This window comes from Thamnophis elegans, chromosome 3, assembly GCF_009769535.1.
Source record: "Thamnophis elegans isolate rThaEle1 chromosome 3, rThaEle1.pri, whole genome shotgun sequence".
NCBI lineage: Eukaryota > Metazoa > Chordata > Lepidosauria > Squamata > Colubridae > Thamnophis > Thamnophis elegans.
Genome location: NC_045543.1, coordinates 59311357 through 59331032, shown reverse-complemented (window position 1 = coordinate 59331032; position 19676 = coordinate 59311357). Strand labels below are relative to the sequence as shown.

Sequence of the window (19676 nt, the reverse complement as noted above, 5' to 3'; positions counted from 1 at the left end):
GCCACCATATTATTCATTATTGAATTTTATTTGCAGGATCTACAAGTGCAGAATATCTAAAAATTTTAGGTTAGCTGAATTGCCCCAATGTTATCTGCCCCCCCCCAAGTATCCTTCCCCCAAGCATTAAGACTTTTTCATATTCACAGTCACTGTTCATCTCAGTAGAATGGCAATGGCAGAGTCCCGACAGCACGCCACCAATGGCACTGCCAAGGAAGACATAATTGATGTGATATAATTGCATCACCTTCTAAATAAAACAGGGGTGTCAAACTCAAGGTTGCAGGCTGGATCTGGCCCGCGGGGCCACCCTGGAACAGCAAAGGACCAGCCAGCAGCGTCTCTGCCATCGAAAACGGAGTGTGTGGATCTCTTGAGGTCCTTTTTCGCTGGCAGAGTGTTCAGGCCACCACAGGTGTCCTCAACATGAGTGATGTCGAATTGCCCCCCCCCCTCCCGAGGTAAAACACAATCCTGATGCGGCCCTCTATGAAATCGAGGTCGACAGCCCTGGCATAACACATAACACTATCATTCTTTCCTGACTTTCTCTCCTGAATTTCCCAATAGCCCATTTCTGCATAGGTCTTACAAACTACATTCACTTACATCACAAGATGAAATCATTGTATACTTATAATTACACAAATAGATATGTGTTGGTGGCTATGCAAATTTCAATATGTGCTTAGCATTCCTAACTTTCATGCAAAACCCTTCTTTCCTAAGCATAAGCATACCTTGGTGCCAATGCCTAATCCACTTCTAGTCAGTTCACAGAGCCTAGGAATTAGCTCTCCCAAAACAGACACATCCAAATATTGCAAGCACTGGAGAAACAAAACCAAAAGAAAATCAAAACATCCAAAGAGATTAATATAATAAAATAAATTGCTAGACTGTTGCCCACAAGCTGCTTATTAGCATTCTGCTGGAAGAACTACTGTTGGAGCAGAAGCAATTTAAAATACATCCACTTTTATCCAGTACTTTCTTTGCAAAAATGTTTTTCTGTCTATCAATGGCTGCTTCGCCATCAATTTTTAAAGTGTAGCTTATCATAAAAACAGAAATGACAACCACTATTTTTTTTCCTTTGTATGGGTGTGCATATAAGTGTGTACAGGGGGAGGGAGAGGTGTTAAGTGTTCAGGGCTATTTTACCCCTTACTTTATTTGCATCCCTGTTATGTCAGGAAAGCTAGCCTGTTTTAAAAACTCATGAAACAATCTTGTGAATCTTGTCTTCCTGGTTATTGATCAAGATATTATTAGAAGTAGATAACTTCCTGCTATAACACCAGCTTTCCTTTACTAAATAAAATAATTATATGAAATACCAATAGTCTGCTATCACTTATAATCACAGTAATTTCATTATTACTTGCAATCTTTCTTGGACATATATAAAACTTTATATATGTTATATAAAACTTAAAGTCAATTATTACCATATTTATAGTTTCCATCATTGGGGAGGATTTAGCAGCACTTAGTCTTGCAGTATCCATTGCAGCCTTAATGATAAAAAGAAAAAAGGATGAAAACCTAGGGTTTAAAAGGTGACAAGAGAATACAGAAGGCCCATGTGGATGCATAGTAGCAAGCAGGGACGTGCAGTCAGGGGAGGCAGGGGAGGCAAAGCCTCACCACTATCATCATGAAAAGAAAAAAAAATGTAAAAGGAAAAATGCTGAGCTAGTTGCTGCCAGAGTCACAGTGGATGACTCTAGTTAGTGCTTAACTGTTTAAAAAAGCCTCTAAAAAACGCCCTCTACAGGAGGAGGCAGGAGAACCACGTGCCTCATCTAGTCTGACTTTATGATCACTGGAGCAGAGTTAAGCAAGGGTTAAAAGCCGAAAAATTCCTGACGTAGATGAGGCACGTCGTTCTCCTGCCTCCTGTAGAGGGCGTTTTTTTTAGAGGCTTTTTTAAACAGTTAAGCAGAGTCATCCATGGTGACTCTGGCAGCAATTAGCCTAGCCTGACCTCAGCTCTTGCCTTTTTCCTTTTGCATTTTTTTTTCTTTTCATGATGGCAGGCAAGAGCGGAGTTGAAATCCTCTGTGAAACAGCTGGAAAAGGTACATGTACATGTGGGTCGGAGGGAGGAATTCAAACTTAATCCTCCTGGTGCAACTTTGTCTGTGTGTCTGTGTGTGTCCTTGTTTGAGAGTTTGTTTGAGTGAAGAGAGGGAAGGGGGTAGGAGAGGCATGGAGGGCAGCCCATCAGCTCAGGCAGGCGAAATTCATTTTCTTTTGCCCACCTCTGTGTCCATAGCAGCCCGCCAGCAGAGGCCGGCGAAAGAGACTTTTTTTCGCCTGCCTGTGTCCGCGGCACCCCGCCAGCAGAGGCGGTCGAAAGACCTGCCTCTGCTGGTGGGCTGCCGCGGACACAGGTGGGCAAAAGAAAGCGGCAGCCCGCCAGCACAGGTGGGCAAAAGTCACTTTCTTTTGCCCACATCTGTATCCACGGCAGCCTGCCAGCTCAGGCAGACGAAAGAAAGCACTTTAGTCAGTGGGGTGTCGGGGGAGAGGAGAGAATACTTAGGCATTCTCTTCTCTCCCCCGACACCGCACTGACTAAAGCGCTTCCTTTTGCCTGCCTGAGCTCTGCTGCGAGCACAGGCAGGCGAAAGAAAATGCTTTAGTCAGTGGGGTGTCGGGGGAGAGAACTGCCTCACCAGCCATAAACCTCACCGCACGTCACTGGTAACAAGCAATATTATGTTAAGAGTGATTGAAAAGACAAACATTTCCTTAAAAAAGAGGAATAATTCCCATAAAATTTTTAAACTCGACAATATTTTAGTTAAACAGTATAAACAAATTAAGTAAAGCTAATTTGTATACACTGCTAATTATTTACTATGAATTTTAATTAAAAATTAAAATATCATGTAGATATCTCAACTGTATGAAAATAACTGATGATGTAACTAATCTCATTCCCTCCTCTGCTAGACAGCCTTTAGTCCAGCATAGCTGATGCTTTTTATAAATAAATGAGAAATCTTCTTACTTCATGGTGCCCTTACCTTTTCTTGCTCTGTAGCACGCAGGCTTAAGTAGTTGAGGACCTGAGGCTCCAAAACACTCAGGGATTCCAACAAAGCTGGGATGAGCTTTGGTGCATGTGGTTTTAGCATGGCCCCAGCACTTTTACTGATCTTCACCAGGGTATTAATGCTATAAATAAAAATGAGGAAGACAAGCACATTTGCATTCCTCTCCATTGCTGGTAATCCATCCAGCCGCATAATGAATATTGTTTAGGTGTCAGAAAACAATCTGCTCCCGAATTTAACTTCCATTCGCTAAAACAAAGTAGTTCAAAAGATAAATGAAATGCAGCAAATTCTCAGGAAGCTTATATTATCTACTTTCTGGGCCATAAATGTCTCTCTCATCAAAAGGTTTAGGTATAGGTTTAGGTTTATTAGATTTATATGCCGCCCTTCTCCCAAGGACACAGGGCGGCGTACAACATTAAAAAAAACACATAATACAAAAGTTAAAAAAAATTAAATAGAATATCCCAAACCCAATTAAAATTGACAATGACATTTTTTTAAAAAAAAAATCAAATTAAAATTAACAGTGATCAATAATTTGTTTTGTTTTGTTCAGGCCAGGCTGGCTTGCCGGAAAAGCCAACTTTTTAGGGTGCGTCGGAAGGACCGGAGGTCGGGGATTATACGAAGCTCCGGGGGCAGCTCATTCCAGAGGGAAGGCGCTCCCACAGAGAAGGCTCTCCCCCTGGGGGTCACTAGCCAACACTGTTTGGCCGACAGCACCCTGAGGAGGCCAACTCTGTGGGATCGCACTGGACGATGGGAGGCTACCAGTGGCAGTAGGTGGTCTCGCAGGTATCCTGAGCCTAAGCCATGGAGTGCTTTAAAGGTCACAGAGCCGAGGTGGTGCAGTGGTTAAATGCAGCACTGCAGGCTACTTCAGCTGACTGCAGTTCTGCAGTTCGGCTGTTCAAATCTCACCGGCTCAGGGTTGACTCAGCCTTCCATCCTTCCGAGGTGGGTAAAATGAGGACCCGGATTGTTGTTGGGGGCAATATGCTGACTCTGTAAACCGCTTAGAGAGGGCTGAAAGCCCTATGAAGCGGTATATAAGTCTAACTGCTATTGCTATAATTAGTACCTTGAATCACACCAAGACAACCGGCAACCAGTGCAGGCCGCCTAAAAGGGGTGTAACATGGGAGCATCTGGGTGCCCCCATGATAAGCCGCGCAGCCGCATTCTGGACCAGTTGAAGCTTCCGGGTGCTCTTCAAGGGCAGCCCCATGTAGAGAGTGTTACAGTAGTCCAGGCGAGAAAGGACGAGGGCATGAGTGACTGTTCACAGAGCATCCCGATCCAGGAAGGGGCGCAACTGACATACCAGGCGAACCTGGTAAAAGGCCCCCCTGGTCATGGCCGTCAGGTGTTCTTCTAAACTAAGCCGCGTATCCAGGAGGACGCCCAGATTGCGGGCCCTCTCTGAGGGGTCTAAATTTCTCCCCCTATCATCAAAGATGGAACAAGATGCACAAATCGGGATGACGGAAACCACAGCCACTCCATCTTGGAGGGATTGAGCTTGAGCCTGTTCCTCCCCATCCAGATCCGCACAGCCTTCAGGCATCGGGACATCACGTCGAAGGCATCGTTTGGGTGGTTTAGGATAGAGATGAAAAGTTGGGTATCATCAGCATATTGATGATACCGTACCCCCAAACCATGGATGATCTCACCCAGTGGTTTCATATATATGTTGAACAGGAGGGGTGAGAGAACCAACCCCTGGGGCACCCTCGGGGTCGATCCCTGCCCTCCGGTCAACACAAACTGTGACCAACCCAACAGGTAGGAGAACCACCGTAAAACGGTGCCCCCCCACTCCCAACTCCTCGAGTCGTCGCAGTAGGATAACATGGTCGATTGTATCGAAAGCCGCTGAGAGGTCTAATAGGACCAGGACAGAGGAGCAGCCCCTGTCCCGGGCCCACCAGAGATCATTGACCAACGCGACCAATGCCGTCTCCGTGCTGTATCCGGGCCTGAAACCCGACTGAAACGGATCCAGGTAGACAGCTTCATCCAATCTATTAATTTCAGCGGCTGTACTTATAGCAAGTTAGACTGGCTCTTTCCACAGCTGGTTGTAGCAACTGTAGGACTCTTTAATTGGTGCAATGATGATTTTCCCACCTAAGCTTAGGTGGTTGTATATTATGCATATAATTAAGCATATTTTCTACATTGACTTTCCTTGGTTCATAAATCATGATAATCACTTTAGTGGGTGGTGCAAGGCCAGCCAACTATGATTCAATTAGAAAAGCACACCTAAGCAAATCATGGGATACTACCAGTGGTGGGCTGCAACAAGTTGAACAAGAGGTTCAGTGCTCGTGTGCTTGTGCGCCTAAGACGCTTGCATGCAGCATTCAAAATACAGCAATTTGAAGCTCAGCTGCTTACCTTCTAAGGCAGCCCCATAAGTAGAACAGTGGAGGTGTGAAATCAACTGTGCCGCGTGAATCAGCTGAACCAGAAAGGAAATGGACAGAAAGGAAATATAGAACAGGATAGGGCGGGTGCAGATGGGCGGGGCCAGTTGGTCATCGGAACTAGCGGTTCGCCTGAACTGCCTGAACTGGCAGCAATCCACCACTGGATGCTATCATAGAGGAATCTAGAAATTATCATTTATTGTAAAAATATATTCCTTGGATTCATTTATTTCATTTCAGCGATGAAGAGAAAGAATGATGGGTAAAGTCCTGCTGAAATCGTTTCTGGATATGAGATTTCGAAACGTGAGCAGGGAAAAAAATTTAAGGATAAGGTACCTCAGGGTCCGCACTTCAGTCACCGTATTCATCATTCCTTTATCAAGAAGACATGGCAAAAGTACAGCTATGATTTTCTGGCCTGCCACTCCTTTAGATGGGTCACACATCTTCACACACACCTTAAAACAAAACAAAACAAAACAAAAACAACAACATGCAAATGGCAGATGGAAACCATTATGAGCACAGATGTTCTGAAGATATTCTTTGTGCTATGGCTCAAACTGAGTCACAGAATGATGTAAAATTCTTGAAGTTATTGGAGTGATTATGAGAATATACCTTACTTAGCGTTTTCAGGGCTAACTCTGCTGCCTTTCGTACAGATTCCTGAAAAAGAAAAGGAGAAAGGGGGAAAAGAAAAATTTTAAATTTCCAATTTTAATCTCAGACACTATTAATGGAGTGATTTTGCCTGAATGGTGTATATTTTCAAGAAAATATAAATCTCTTTTTCAAACAAAGGTGCTTGTTTGGAAACCCACAAAAATAATTTAAAATTCACATTCCTTGATATCAAGGGGTTGTGTGTATAAAGCTTGCAGAGAATAAGATTGCTAATCCCGCTTTACAGAAATGAGGAGAAAGGAAAGAATCTAAATCAAAACCATCTGACTCCTTTAATGTTCTATAAATACTTTTCAAAATACAGCCCAATTTCTAGGCTGAATATCATTTTCTAGTCTAAGTATTTCCCTTTTATGTATAAAGCTCAAATATTTTTGCCATGAAGGTTGAAATCTAAAATGGACAACAAAAGTGTGTTTATCATTCAGGAACGTTGAGTTCTGAGAATTCCCAGCATAACACCAGAGGAAGCATACAAGCCTTATTGGTTGTGAGCTATTCTTTGCCTACAATGATTACAGTAATTTCCCAATATTAGAAAATGAAACTTTTTAGTACCTTTATATCATCTTGCACTCTAAAGAGTGTTTCCCATATTTCTGGAAGTTTATGAATAATCTCATCCAAAGGTCTTCCTCTTAGCAAGTCATTCAGTGCTAAACAGCTGTGGAAAGAGTTTAATTACCATGTTTTGATAATATGAAGTTTCAATAAAATAAAAAATTCTGTTTCCCCAAACATGTACAATATTTAAAAGTGTAGAAGAATAACATAATGGGAGACAGTAATGCCTGTACACCTAAATTTCGTAAAGTAGAATTTATCTCCCTTTTCAAGCTACCTTTTTAAACAAACTGCAATCTTACAATAATTAGTGCTTATAACATGTTCTCTATTTCTAAGGAAACACTTAATGTGATTATGTATTCATCTATAACTAGCATCAATGATTTAAATTAACTGTTTTAAACAAACCATATTTAACAAAAACCACAATTCACTTAGTTCTACAACATAATAAATATTTCCTTGTTCATGCCCACAGCAGAACTGAAGGCTAGGTTATATAGGAGTGTGCATGCAAAGACAGGGCTTATTTGCTATAGTTTAGTACAATACCCCTCTTAATTAAATATTATGGGTGGTATTATATAAGGTCCCTAATGGTACTTTGCATCAATGTCAAAAAAAGTTCCAGAAATGTAATTATTTAGTACAGCTTATATCAACTTAAATTATATGGTAGAAAACAAACAAAAAATTATGCATAATATATTTTTCATAATTAAGCTTTCCTGCTAACTTGTATGACTTACTTCCAAATATTTGTACTCTAATATTACAAAATCTGCCCCCAGCTCCAAAATGTACAGCTCACATAACTTACAGAATTAGATAAATAAATCCTGAAAACCCAATATAGAGAAAATATGCATGTAAGTATTTGATTTTCAAAACACCAATTATTTTAATTTAATCATGAGCTGACTTTAGAAATGCATACCTTGACTCTCGAATTCGCCACATATTGCTAGTCAGGTTGCTTATTAAATCATCAAGAATTTCTTTCATGTATTTGTCCACCTGAATCAGTAGAAAATATTTTGAACTATTAAAAGCATTCGCACACCGAAAAGAGTGAAGAAACTGAACATTTATAGCAATAATTTCCTATAAGTCAACAATAAACTACAATGACACAGAAACTTAATGCAAAAAATGATTATCTTGAAAGCGTTTTTCCTGCTTTGTAGGTATTATCATTCAGAAACAGCGTAAGAAGATAACAAAATGGGCTAATATGAGATTAATTAGAATCATTCTAATTATTATAAACTATTATTCTAAACTATTTTGGAGGCACAGAACATTATGTGGTGATGACTATAGATGAATGCACAGCTTATTATTATGCAGGTAAAAAAATATTATCATGATACTGTTATCACGTATCCCTATAGTATAGTTGCCTCACATTCATAGCACAGGCACGTACAGGTAGTCCTTGACTTACGACAGTTTATTTAGTGGCTGTTCAAAGTTACAACAGCACTGAAAAATGTGACTTATTTTTCACAGTTAGAACTTCTGCAGCATGCCCATGATCATGTGATCAAAATTCACTTAACAACTGGGATACTAACTTATCAACTGCAGTGATTCACTTAACAACTGTGGCAAGAAAGCTTGTAAAATGGGGCAAAACTCACTTAACAAATGTCTCGCTTAACAAAAGAAATTTTGGGCTAAATTGCGGTCGTAAATAGAGGGCTATCTGTATACGTTTTATACAGTGATTTTCCTATGTTGATTTTGCTCTATGTGTTGAAGGAACCTTTATATATATATATATATATATATGTGTGTGTGTGTGTGTGTGTGTGTGTGTGTGTTGTATTTGTGCTGATAAATAAAGATAAATAAATAAATAAATAAATAAATAAAATTTATTTATCAGCACAAATACAACACAAATGTAACAAAGGCAACAGTAAAAATATTGGGTTTCTGTCTGGATGGTCTCTTGTGATGACCTGATGCACAGAGAATGGAAGCAGTGAACTTCCTCCCATATTTGGGCATACCAGGGGTTGTGACTTTATATATATATATTACTATATATATATATATATTACTATATATATATATAGTAATATCATTCTAACAAATACAGAAAAGAAAAATGACGACTAGCCACATGTTCTCATACTTCACACATGTACTTATCACATGTTTTTTTTTCTTTTAGATAAATAGATAATTAAAAACAGTCTATTGTGTTTTTGACTGTAATCCTTAATGCAGGCAGGAACTTAGAAAGACTTAGGCTTCTTCATATGTATTTGCTGTATTCCTATAAACAACATATATTGGAAGTATGTAATATAGGACTATATGTGTATGTATATACTGTATTCTGATAATTGTTTATTGATAAAACAATTTCTTATTCAATGTTTATATATATATATATGTATATATATGTATATATATATGTGTGTGTGTATGTATGTGTGTGTATGTGTGTGTGTGTATATCCATTTAGAGTTACAACCCCCAGTATGCCCAAATATGGGAGGAAGATCACTACTTCCATTCTCTGTCCTTCAGCTCGTCACAAGAGACCATCCAGACAGAAACCCAATATTTTTACTGTTGCCTTTTTGTTACATTTGTTGTATTTGTGCTGATAAATAAATAAAGGGAGACTAGTATAGATCTATTTCAAGCTATTTAGCTCTCATCAGCTAGCCATACCCTGGAAGTAGTGATCTTCCTCCCATATTTGGGCATACCGGGGGTTGTAACTCTAAATAGATACCTTTCACCCTGGCTTGGCTGATAAGGAGTCGAACTCTGTGGCTTAGTGGTTAACACATCTGCCTAAGATGCAATACAGCACAGGTTCGATTCCCAGTAAGGGTATGGCTAGCTGATGAGAGCTAAATAGCTTGAAATAGATCTATACTAGTCTCCCTTTATTTATTTATCAGCATAAATATAACAAATATAACAAAAAGGCAACAGTGAAAAATATTGGGTTTCTGTCTGGATGGTCTCTTGTGACGAGCCTAATGACAGAGAGTGGAAGTGTGACCTTCCTCCCATACTTGGGCATACCAGGGGTTGTGACTTTAAGTATATACCTCCCACCCTGGCTGGCTGATAAGGAGTCGTTCTCTGTAGTTCAAATGGTTAACTCTCTGCCTTGGAGGCAATGGAGCACAGGTTCGATTCCCAAACTTGGGTATGGCTAGCTGATGAGAGCTAAATAGCTTGAAATAGATCTATACTAGTCTCCCTTTATTTATTTATCAGCATAAATATAACAAATATATATATATGTATATATATGTATATATATATGTGTGTGTGTATGTATGTGTGTGTGTGTGTATATCCATTTAGAGTTACAACCCCCAGTATGCCCAAATATGGGAGGAAGATCACTACTTCCATTCTCTGTCCTTCAGCTCGTCACAAGAGACCATCCAGACAGAAACCCAATATTTTTACTGTTGCCTTTTTGTTACATTTGTTGTATTTGTGCTGATAAATAAATAAAGGGAGACTAGTATAGATCTATTTCAAGCTATTTAGCTCTCATCAGCTAGCCATACCCTGGAAGTAGTGATCTTCCTCCCATATTTGGGCATACCGGGGGTTGTAACTCTAAATAGATACCTTTCACCCTGGCTTGGCTGATAAGGAGTCGAACTCTGTGGCTTAGTGGTTAACACATCTGCCTAAGATGCAATACAGCACAGGTTCGATTCCCAGTAAGGGTATGGCTAGCTGATGAGAGCTAAATAGCTTGAAATAGATCTATACTAGTCTCCCTTTATTTATTTATCAGCACAAATACAACATATGTATGTATTATGTATGTATGTATGTATGTATGTATGTATGTATGTATGTGTGTGTCCGAAAATAAGACAGGGTCTTATTTTCTTTTGGCCTTATTTTTGGGGAGGTCTTATTTTTGAGGTGCAGGAGGCTGCAAGTATAGTCACCTTGTGGCTGCTGCTATGTTGCAATATTTTTGGGATGGGCTTATTTTAGCACATGTGCTCAAAAACCCCATTGGGCTTATTACCCAAGTAGGTCTTATGTTTGGGGAAACAGGGTATCAGAAATCTTACAAATAAATATTACATTATTAAAATAAACAACATGCAGTTGTGACCACCACCCTCCTAAACTCCACTAGAATGCATCCTATTGTATCATCTTGCTAATTTGCAGGACCCAAGAATGATAAATTCTTTAGGTTAAATTGATGTTCTGAACAAGAAAAAACAAGCATTTGATGTATTTTCCTCATCCAAGATTACACACTGTGCCTCTTACATTTAGAAAAGGACATTATTTTTCTCCAACAAGGCTTCCCTTGAGTTTTTTTTCATTTGAGAGAATCTACAATTAACTTTAAGTGGTGACAGCTCAATGGAAAAAGGTGACGACATTGGGACAGAATTATTCTGTGTTCACTTACAGCAGATTTATCTGTAACAAGTGCATTCCAAATGCTGGTCATAGCCTGTCGAATGCCAAGATTGGGATCAAACTGGTATCGATAGAGACGAGGAAGCAGTTGAGGAAGAAAAGGAGCCAGCTGTTCCCCAGCTTTGGTAGCAATCACATTAAAACCAAAAGCTGCTCCCTGAGAAAACCAAGAAAAAAGAATTGTTATATGACACTTAGGTGTCCTGTTTATGTTCAATCAGGTTTCTGGTAACAGACATAAATTATTCAAGCAAAATGAACATTATGTATTTTGTATATGAATCAACAGCTCTTCTATATAAGGTTCCCACTGTAACGGATTCATCCCAATTACTCATAATGTTGAGCTTCAGATCAGAATTTAGAACAGAAGATATAGTATTTCAAAATTATCCCAAACATAGATGGATTTTTTGTTTGTTTCTAATGTCTACCATTCCCATTACATGCAAATACCTTCCGAGAATTCCACATTGCATGATGATTGGCCAAATTCATAAATTTATACACCAAATCTGGCTGGTTGAGGTCGCTTGCAAGTGAACAAAGCTCCTGGTAAGTAGAAAGACCCTGGCTTGGGAAAACAGAAACAAATGATTAATGCTACTTCTTACATGTCCTATTTTGCTGAAACAATGATAAGGGCACACTTAGAGATGGGGGTCAAAATAATATTTCAATTATAGATTTGTACCAAATTTGTTAAGACAATTATGCAATAATTCAAAATCTTTTCACCATTACACAATTCCATATTCTATAACATCAAATAAGCAAACCATTGTCTTTCAGAATTAGTATGATCATACAGTTAGAGGCAAGGCTTTAGTCTTGTTCCCTCTTTGTTTTTTGAGGCTTCAGTACAGTTCTAAATGTAAAAGTAAAAGGCTTTCCATTTTCGTTTTTGGTTTCACATTTGCTGCCTCTAGTCCATGCTCAGCTATGAAAGACAGATGATCACAGTTCCCAACAGGTGACATTTGCTCTTTGGACACAATGCTTAACAGATGAGTGCACAAAATGGAACAAAATAGAGGGTTTTTTTAATGTTTCGGAAGTTCTGGCAAACAGTTCCAGCTACAGCTGTGATTTAACAAAACTATAATCCAGACAATGTTGCTTGTGTTGGGTTTCAGCCATAACGAACAAGAACAGGGGCTTTTATGACATGTATGAAAAGGCTGATGCATCATACTTTTCTAACCTGTTCTCCACTGAACTTGGACACTGGCATGCCTGACAAACTTCATTGTGACTTATTTTGCTAACCTCTACTTAGATGCCACTAATGGTGCCACAGGTGCAAACATGGTTTATACACCTGAACTGTCCCTCCAAGTTTTTGAAGCATCTTTTATTCTTTATGCTCCCGTACAGAAGATTGAAGGGGGTATGTTGGTTAAAATATACCCCACTTGAAATAAGGATGGCAATGGCCCATTTGCCCTTAATCACTGCAGAGCCTTAGTTTCCCAGTTCCCATAATGGTATAAATATTTCACGTTGTTCTCATTCCCTGCTGCTCACGGAACATTTTAGCAGTTCAGAGAATCAATTTACTAGGATGAACCAAGTGCCTTTGAATGATGGCTCCCCATAAAGCTGACCGTTTCAGGAACTGATTTCTGTAGAGGAGCCCAAGCCCCCACAGTACCTCTGCTAACAAGCCCCCCTGTGCACTGTTTTGGCCGGCAGAATGCTGGAGGCGTCTGATCCAGTCTTCGAAGAAATCCAGTTTGACACTCCTGCCATAGATTAAAGTAACACAATGGCTCACAAATAGCATGATTAATCAAGGAACTTACCCATCTGGAGTTTTGCCAAGGCCTGAGCCTTGGAACATCACAGTTTCCCCAGACACTTCATGCTTGACTCTGTAAAGAGAGGGGTCTATTATATGAAAGCTTGTGAAGGAGATTAATTTTGTATCTCTTTGGGATCAGATTATATAGTCTCTTGGTTCTGCCTCACTTATACATGTCAAATTTCTTCTCATTTTTATGCAGATCTACATCTCAAATTAATTGGAAAAAGAAGAGGTTAAGATCCTTAAGAGAATACATGTGCATTTTGGGGGGAAAAATTCACCTGAATATTGAAACACCACTGCAAATGGGGATCTTGCATAATAGGGACTCTTCTCTTAAATTTATCGTAACTGGAAATATTTACTCAATTTTATTTTATATTAGTAAAAAGGAGGAAGAAGAGGCTGAATTCAACTATTCTCTCAGACTTTAACAAATGACTGGCAGAATTTTTGCCCATTTAAAAAGGTTTAATTTAAGTACCTGACCATATCATATACAGATGTTACAAGAAACATTATTAATATAAACATGTCACTGCACAGATAAAGGGATTTTATTACTTTTTCAAACCCATTCCACACTATCCTAAGATGCTCTTTGTTCTTTAAAGTATTTAGGATACAAGTCCCAAATAAATTACATTGAAACATAACATACTGAGATCAAATTATAGATTGCCATACAGGAGGAAAGCAAATATATCTTATAATGTCAGAATTTTAAAATAAAGCTCATATTGATTCAATATAATTCATAGGAAACGTGAACAGAAGAGTTCAGATGTTCTGAAGCATTCCTCCAAACTTTCTTTATATTTAAACTCACTTACTTTTAATCCCCTTTTTTAATTATTCCCTGCCTCCTGATACATATTCTATCAGTTAAGGTTTCTTTAAAATACCTTTTCCCAGTCATAAGAGTTTCAACAAGTGTAGTAACTAGTTCCTGTTGATCTTGTTCATTTCCAAGCTCGTACACCAAACCAAGACCTTTAGAAGCAACATCTTGACTGAGTTCTATAAGAAATAGAAAGCAAATTAAATGTTACTACACTCAATTGTTACATCTATATATCGTTCTCCATGCCCAAACATTAACCAGTGCAATACCAGTTCAATCACATATAGCCATCAAAAGTATAAAAATATCACAATCTACAGCAATAATAGAACTTCTAAAACCACAGCCAGAGATGTTAATGCGAAAAAGCCAACTCCTCAGGAAAGAATAACAAGCAGTTTCCTCTGAGTCTCTCATATCACAACATGGAAGTAATTCTTTGTGAGACTGAAAATGTCTGAAATAGCAGAAAGTTCAGAGGTCTGGAGGTTCTTATTTAAGAGACAAGCTGTTGCACTTGAAATGCCTAAATGATTAAATGATAACAAACGAAACCTCTCAACTATACTTCTGATTTTGCTATATTAATCAGTAATACTATAAACTCCTATACAGCATATACATTGGTTTCAATCCTCACTAAGACTAGAATTCAGATCAAATAGAAATCATTGCAGAACTTCTACAATTTGGTTTCCTTTCTTTTTCTTGGTGGCATTCAGCAACAGCAACATATTTCATTTTTATATGTAATTAAAAACAGGTGCAGGATCAAGTTCAAGAATGATTCATATTTAGTTTTTGTAAAATAACATTTTACTTGGAAAAATATAAGGCTTTATAAAAAAATCACAACTTGAAAAAATCTTGCAATGGTATTACATAATTTCAATGTCAAATTTTTAGTGTTTTTAGAGCAAGTTACAATTTAAATAATATCTATGTACTGAAATCTTGTGTTTTTTTCCACATCTGTAAGCTTAAGCACTTTTGTTTTTAATAAGGACTTGCATTTTTAATCAATGAACAAAATAATGCAGGCATATTCCTACTTACCATCAGTGTCAGACAAAGTAGATACAAATGCAGTTTGAATCTCTTTGAGATGTGACTATGAAAGAAAAAAGAGGATTTTAACTTATACCTGTTACCTGAAACCCAATTTTAAAATCTCACCAATAAGAATAATTCTACCCTTTTCTGGCTTGCTCTGTGAGCAGGGAAGAACAACATTTGGTGCAAAGCCTCCGATTGTTTATTCTTGAGGGAACACAATGTCAATTTCTTTTATCCTCTGTAGAAGGATGTGGTAATAATCCTTTGAAATATGATTAGAGGGCAGATTTTTTTCCAAGCTAATACAGGAATCATGCAACCTCACTGTCAAAACAATAAAAGTGTGAGTCTCAAACAAATTTCTCCTACTTGAAGAGCCGAGGTGGTGCAGTGGTTAAATGCAGCACTGCAGGCTACTTCAGCTGACTGCAGTTCTGCAGTTCGGCTGTTCAAATCTCACCGGCTCAGGGTTGACTCAGCCTTCCATCCTTCCGAGGTGGGTAAAATGAGGACCCAGATTGTTGTTGGGGGCAATATGCTGACTCTGTAAACCGCTTAGAGAGGGCTGAAAGCCCTATGAAGCGGTATATAAGTCTAACTGCTATTGCTATTGCTATTGCTACTTTTGTATGAGTTTTGGAAAAAGTCCATTAATGGACCCATATCCCTTTTGCCCAGCAAGTGCACTTCGAGAACAAGTAGAAAAATGGGAATTCAGAAACAGACAAGCAAGAGGACAAAAGACTGCATCATATAATCACAGGTCAACTAAATCAGAGCCCTACAACCTCAAAAAAGAGAATGAGACATAATTTTTTCTTCCTACCTTAATTTCTTTGTGGGCACTCAGCTTCTTCACCAGTGATAACAGCCAAATACAGGATGCTTGTCTTATGTGAGGGTTGGGACTTATGATATGCTTATTCAAAATGACGTCCAGGACCCAGGGAACCACATCATTAATTTTCACATCTGTTACATTGAAACCATTGCAGAGAAGAAGTTAAGTATAATGCAAACAAAAGGATTGGAAAAATAGAGCCTTGTCAGCCATGTTTTCACTTTCAATATTCATGGGTTCTGCCCAGGGGTGGGTTCTTGCCAGTTCTAACCTCTTCTATAGAAGAGATTCCACAAATCTACTGTGCCGTTCCAGCTCCCTCCCCCCGTCCATCCGGACATCATTAAGATGAAGAGCGAGAGGAGGAATTCTGGGAGTTGAAGTCCACAAGTCTCAAAGCTGTCAAGTTTGAACACCCCTGGGTTTTTTTTTCTAAAGGGTTAGGGGTGCAAAGGTCTTGTAACTTGACAGCTTTAAGACTTGCGTGCTTCAAATGCCAGAGTTTCTGAGTCAACATTTTGGTTGCTAAGCAAGAGCGTTGTTAAGTGAGGTTCACCACATTTTACAAGTTGGCAATGCCACCCAGTCACATGGCCAGCAGGCCACTCCCACCCGGTCACATGGCCAGCAAGCCACTCAAGATTCTAAAAATTTTTGAAATCCGCCACATTCTGCCTATAAATATTCTATATATAAATTATGGACTTTTGTCCCATTTCAGATACGTTCATGTAAACTTGTGCTTACCAAAAGATGCAACATGTTTACAGTTTACAGTGATACACAAATAAGGGCTATATAGATTATTTTGTCATATTTTTTTTCTCTCTTTTTTTAATCAGTCTCTCCAATGTTTCCCAAAGCAAGCCAGATTATTATACCAGATTTTACAAGAGGCATAAATGACAGGATTCTTTTTATCATACAGACTACTTTCAAGCCTGACAGGTGGAATAGAAAAGTTGATGCTGTTATTATTGTAATGTTTGTATTAACTGCTTTAAAAGTTTGTTTTCTTGAAAAAAGTATATACATATTTAACATGAATAGATAAAAAACCATTACAAACTACCCTGGGATATAAAGTATGCATTTGCCTTCTAAGTCATCACAGAAACTAGATTAGTTTTGGAATTTAGTTGTTGTTTGACTGAGTTATATTCTATTATCACTCATAAGCACAAAGCTAATTGTAGGTGCAAAAATTATGCTGAAGCAGGTTCCATATTAAATGACTTTTCAAAAGTCAAAATAACAATAGAAGCGAAATTTCAACAGAAATCTGTCATTCTGGGTTTGGTCAACAACAGAAGCTTTTTTTTAATATATCAGGAACTAAAATCATTCTCTGAAACATATTATTAGATATTCCTATGCCCAAACCTACCAATAGGAGCAGTATACTCTTCTTCAGCTACTATCCATGCATCACGGGCAGCTACAGAACTGGTCCCTATTGCAGCACTGGTAATAGCTTCACCAACCGTAAACTGTAATTCAATTTGTTTGGCCTGAGAAACACACAACAACATTAAATTTCAGTTCACTCACTATCAAAACCAGTTGCATTTTCTAGGCAAGAAACCTGCTACATTTATTACAAAGAAGTAAATTATAGTATACGTCATTACACATTCTACCATGGAATTTTCAGCTGATTTGAAAAATCATTCCTGCATTTAAATCAAAATTAAGTCACAAGTCAAAATTAATTTCAAGTCTCATAACATTATTTTCATCCATTTCCCAACTAAAAGTTGACAGGTACCATGATATTTATTTTCAGTCATGAACCCATAGGGACACTCCAAAGCCACAAAATTCTCCAGGCATTCAAGTTAGGTTAGCCTTGTTCATGGTTTTATGGTGATTGGATCATTTCATCGGGGAATCATGGGTTTTAATGCTGGTTTTTAACATTTGTATCTTGGCCAGAGTCATAGGGCCATCATATAAATAAATTGAAAGAGCTCACACTTTCAATTTTAACCAATTAGATGCTGATTCCCCCCATCCACCCCCTCCCATTTAAAATGGGATGAAAGGCATATGTGAACAAAACTGCAGCACAAAGGAGGAAATCATTTCAATGATTACGAAAGAATGGATTGATCAGTTCTTTGAAAGGGCACACAAGGCCTGGACATTTTTTCTTCTGCGTATCAGGAAATGTAGAAGCATAGGAGGTTATACAAAAACTTCTTGTTCAAGGTAGCAATACTTCCTGACTGTAGCGCAACTGTGAAAAATAATTATGCATTGAGTGCCATTAGTGTTGTTTTCCTAAATTTGACACTTTTTTCAACATTTACAAACATTTATAACCGGGGGGGGGGGGGGAAAAATGGAACAAAAAAAATATTTGAGGACACAGTTTAAGAAATTGGCATGAATTAATAAAAGCAACCCTTTCTTCACATATATATTCTAAGAGGACAATTAAATAATTACCTCTACAGAATCCATTAATCCTTGCAAGAGTAGCTTCTGATGAGGAAAATCTCCATCCCCTACTGGAAAGTAGCCCAGTGTTTGAATAGCTCTTTCTTTCATCTTAAAAATATCATGAGGGGTGGAGGAGGAAGAGTAAGAGTGAGAAAGAGTGTTATTTTAAAATCTACTAGATTAAAATGGGAAAACCAAAACACTTCCCCATCAGGAAAAAAACCAGATGAGCATAAATTAATACCACGATTAACATCAGACTGCCAAACCAGCTAACAGTAAATAGCCCAACCAAAAAGAACTGACCAAGATTACTCCCACCAACACTGATACAGTAAGCCACTAGAACAAGGATGTCAAGCTCACATTGTCACGGTGGCATCACATGACATATCGGGACTTTTTCCCCCTCTGCTAAACCGGGCATAAGCGTGGCAGTGCATTACGCATCCAGCCCACAAGCCAGAAGTTTGACAACCCTGCACTAGAATATAAGTGAAAGCAATTCCCATTCCTTTCTAGTACTGATAATGCTACCTAGTTTGGGCAGTGAAATGTCTACAAGAAAACAATAGAGCTCAAAGATCTTTTACTCATAGGAGAATTGTAACAATGTTGCAAAACATTACCTTATTAGTTTCTTTGCCAGAGGGAATTCTGGCCAGTAAACTTTCAACAAGATGGAGTTTTGTAAAACCACTGCCTTCGTTGGGGATGGGCAAAGGTGCATTCCTGCCAATTTCCCCCAGTGCTGTACATGCAGCTATTGCTAGAAGTGGTGATGTACTATCCAAAAAAGAACCTAGTGAAAGGTAGAAAGATTACTTGGTATTTTTCCCTTTAAAATCCAGCAGATTGTATCCTGAAGGAACAGCCTCTAAGATGGTCTTAGCCCATAAGTGACTAGGGCAGGACTTGAACTCATGGTCTGTTTCTAGCCTTATGCCTATATCAGGCCAAACTTAAAACAGTTAATAACTTTTGCATTCTTCTGAACACATGCCTCAAGTGGGAGAAGTATATTTTTCAGAGAAAATGAATACTCGCAGAAATTCCCAGCATTTGTACCAACAAAAAATACCGTATTTTTCGGATTATAAGACACATCGGAGTATAAGACGCACCAAGATTTTGAAGAGGCAATTAAAAAAAAAATTTTTTTTTTGCACTCTGCAGACCTCCCAAAAATGGCCCGTTTTTTTGGGAAACGGGCTTGTTTTTTTTTTTCAAATAAAAGGGCACAAATAGCCTTTAGGAGGCTTGTAGAGTGCTCCGGGGGGGGTGAGCCCCCCAAAAACCAAGCAAAAAGGGGCATGCATAGCCTTTAGGAGGCTTATAGCGTGCTCCTGGGGTCTGGGGGGGGGAATTGAGCAAAAAACAGTCCGTTGTCGCTCATGTCTGCCCTCCCCAGCCCCCAGGAGCATCCTATAAACCTCCAAAAGGCTATGCACAGCCATTTTGGTGAAGG

The 19676-nt window shown here is 38.6% G+C and overlaps 1 protein-coding gene across 3 annotated transcripts in view; it reads right to left on the bottom strand.

Moving 5' to 3' along the window:
* ECPAS (Ecm29 proteasome adaptor and scaffold) overlaps positions 1-19676 on the bottom strand; it is a 73337-nt gene that overhangs the window by 10778 nt on the left and 42883 nt on the right. For all 3 annotated transcript variants that reach the window (XM_032212855.1, XM_032212854.1, XM_032212856.1), the window contains 16 exons: positions 18838-19010; positions 18215-18316; positions 17151-17274; positions 15749-15894; positions 14923-14977; positions 13928-14042; positions 13021-13089; positions 11672-11789; positions 11205-11372; positions 7710-7789; positions 6764-6869; positions 6140-6187; positions 5855-5976; positions 3042-3192; positions 1455-1520; positions 744-833 (listed from right to left, as the gene is read on the bottom strand). In XM_032212855.1, the coding sequence (XP_032068746.1) occupies positions 744-833; positions 1455-1520; positions 3042-3192; positions 5855-5976; positions 6140-6187; positions 6764-6869; positions 7710-7789; positions 11205-11372; positions 11672-11789; positions 13021-13089; positions 13928-14042; positions 14923-14977; positions 15749-15894; positions 17151-17274; positions 18215-18316; positions 18838-19010 (1733 nt within the window). The remainder of the gene's footprint in view (positions 1-743; positions 834-1454; positions 1521-3041; positions 3193-5854; positions 5977-6139; positions 6188-6763; positions 6870-7709; positions 7790-11204; positions 11373-11671; positions 11790-13020; positions 13090-13927; positions 14043-14922; positions 14978-15748; positions 15895-17150; positions 17275-18214; positions 18317-18837; positions 19011-19676) is intronic.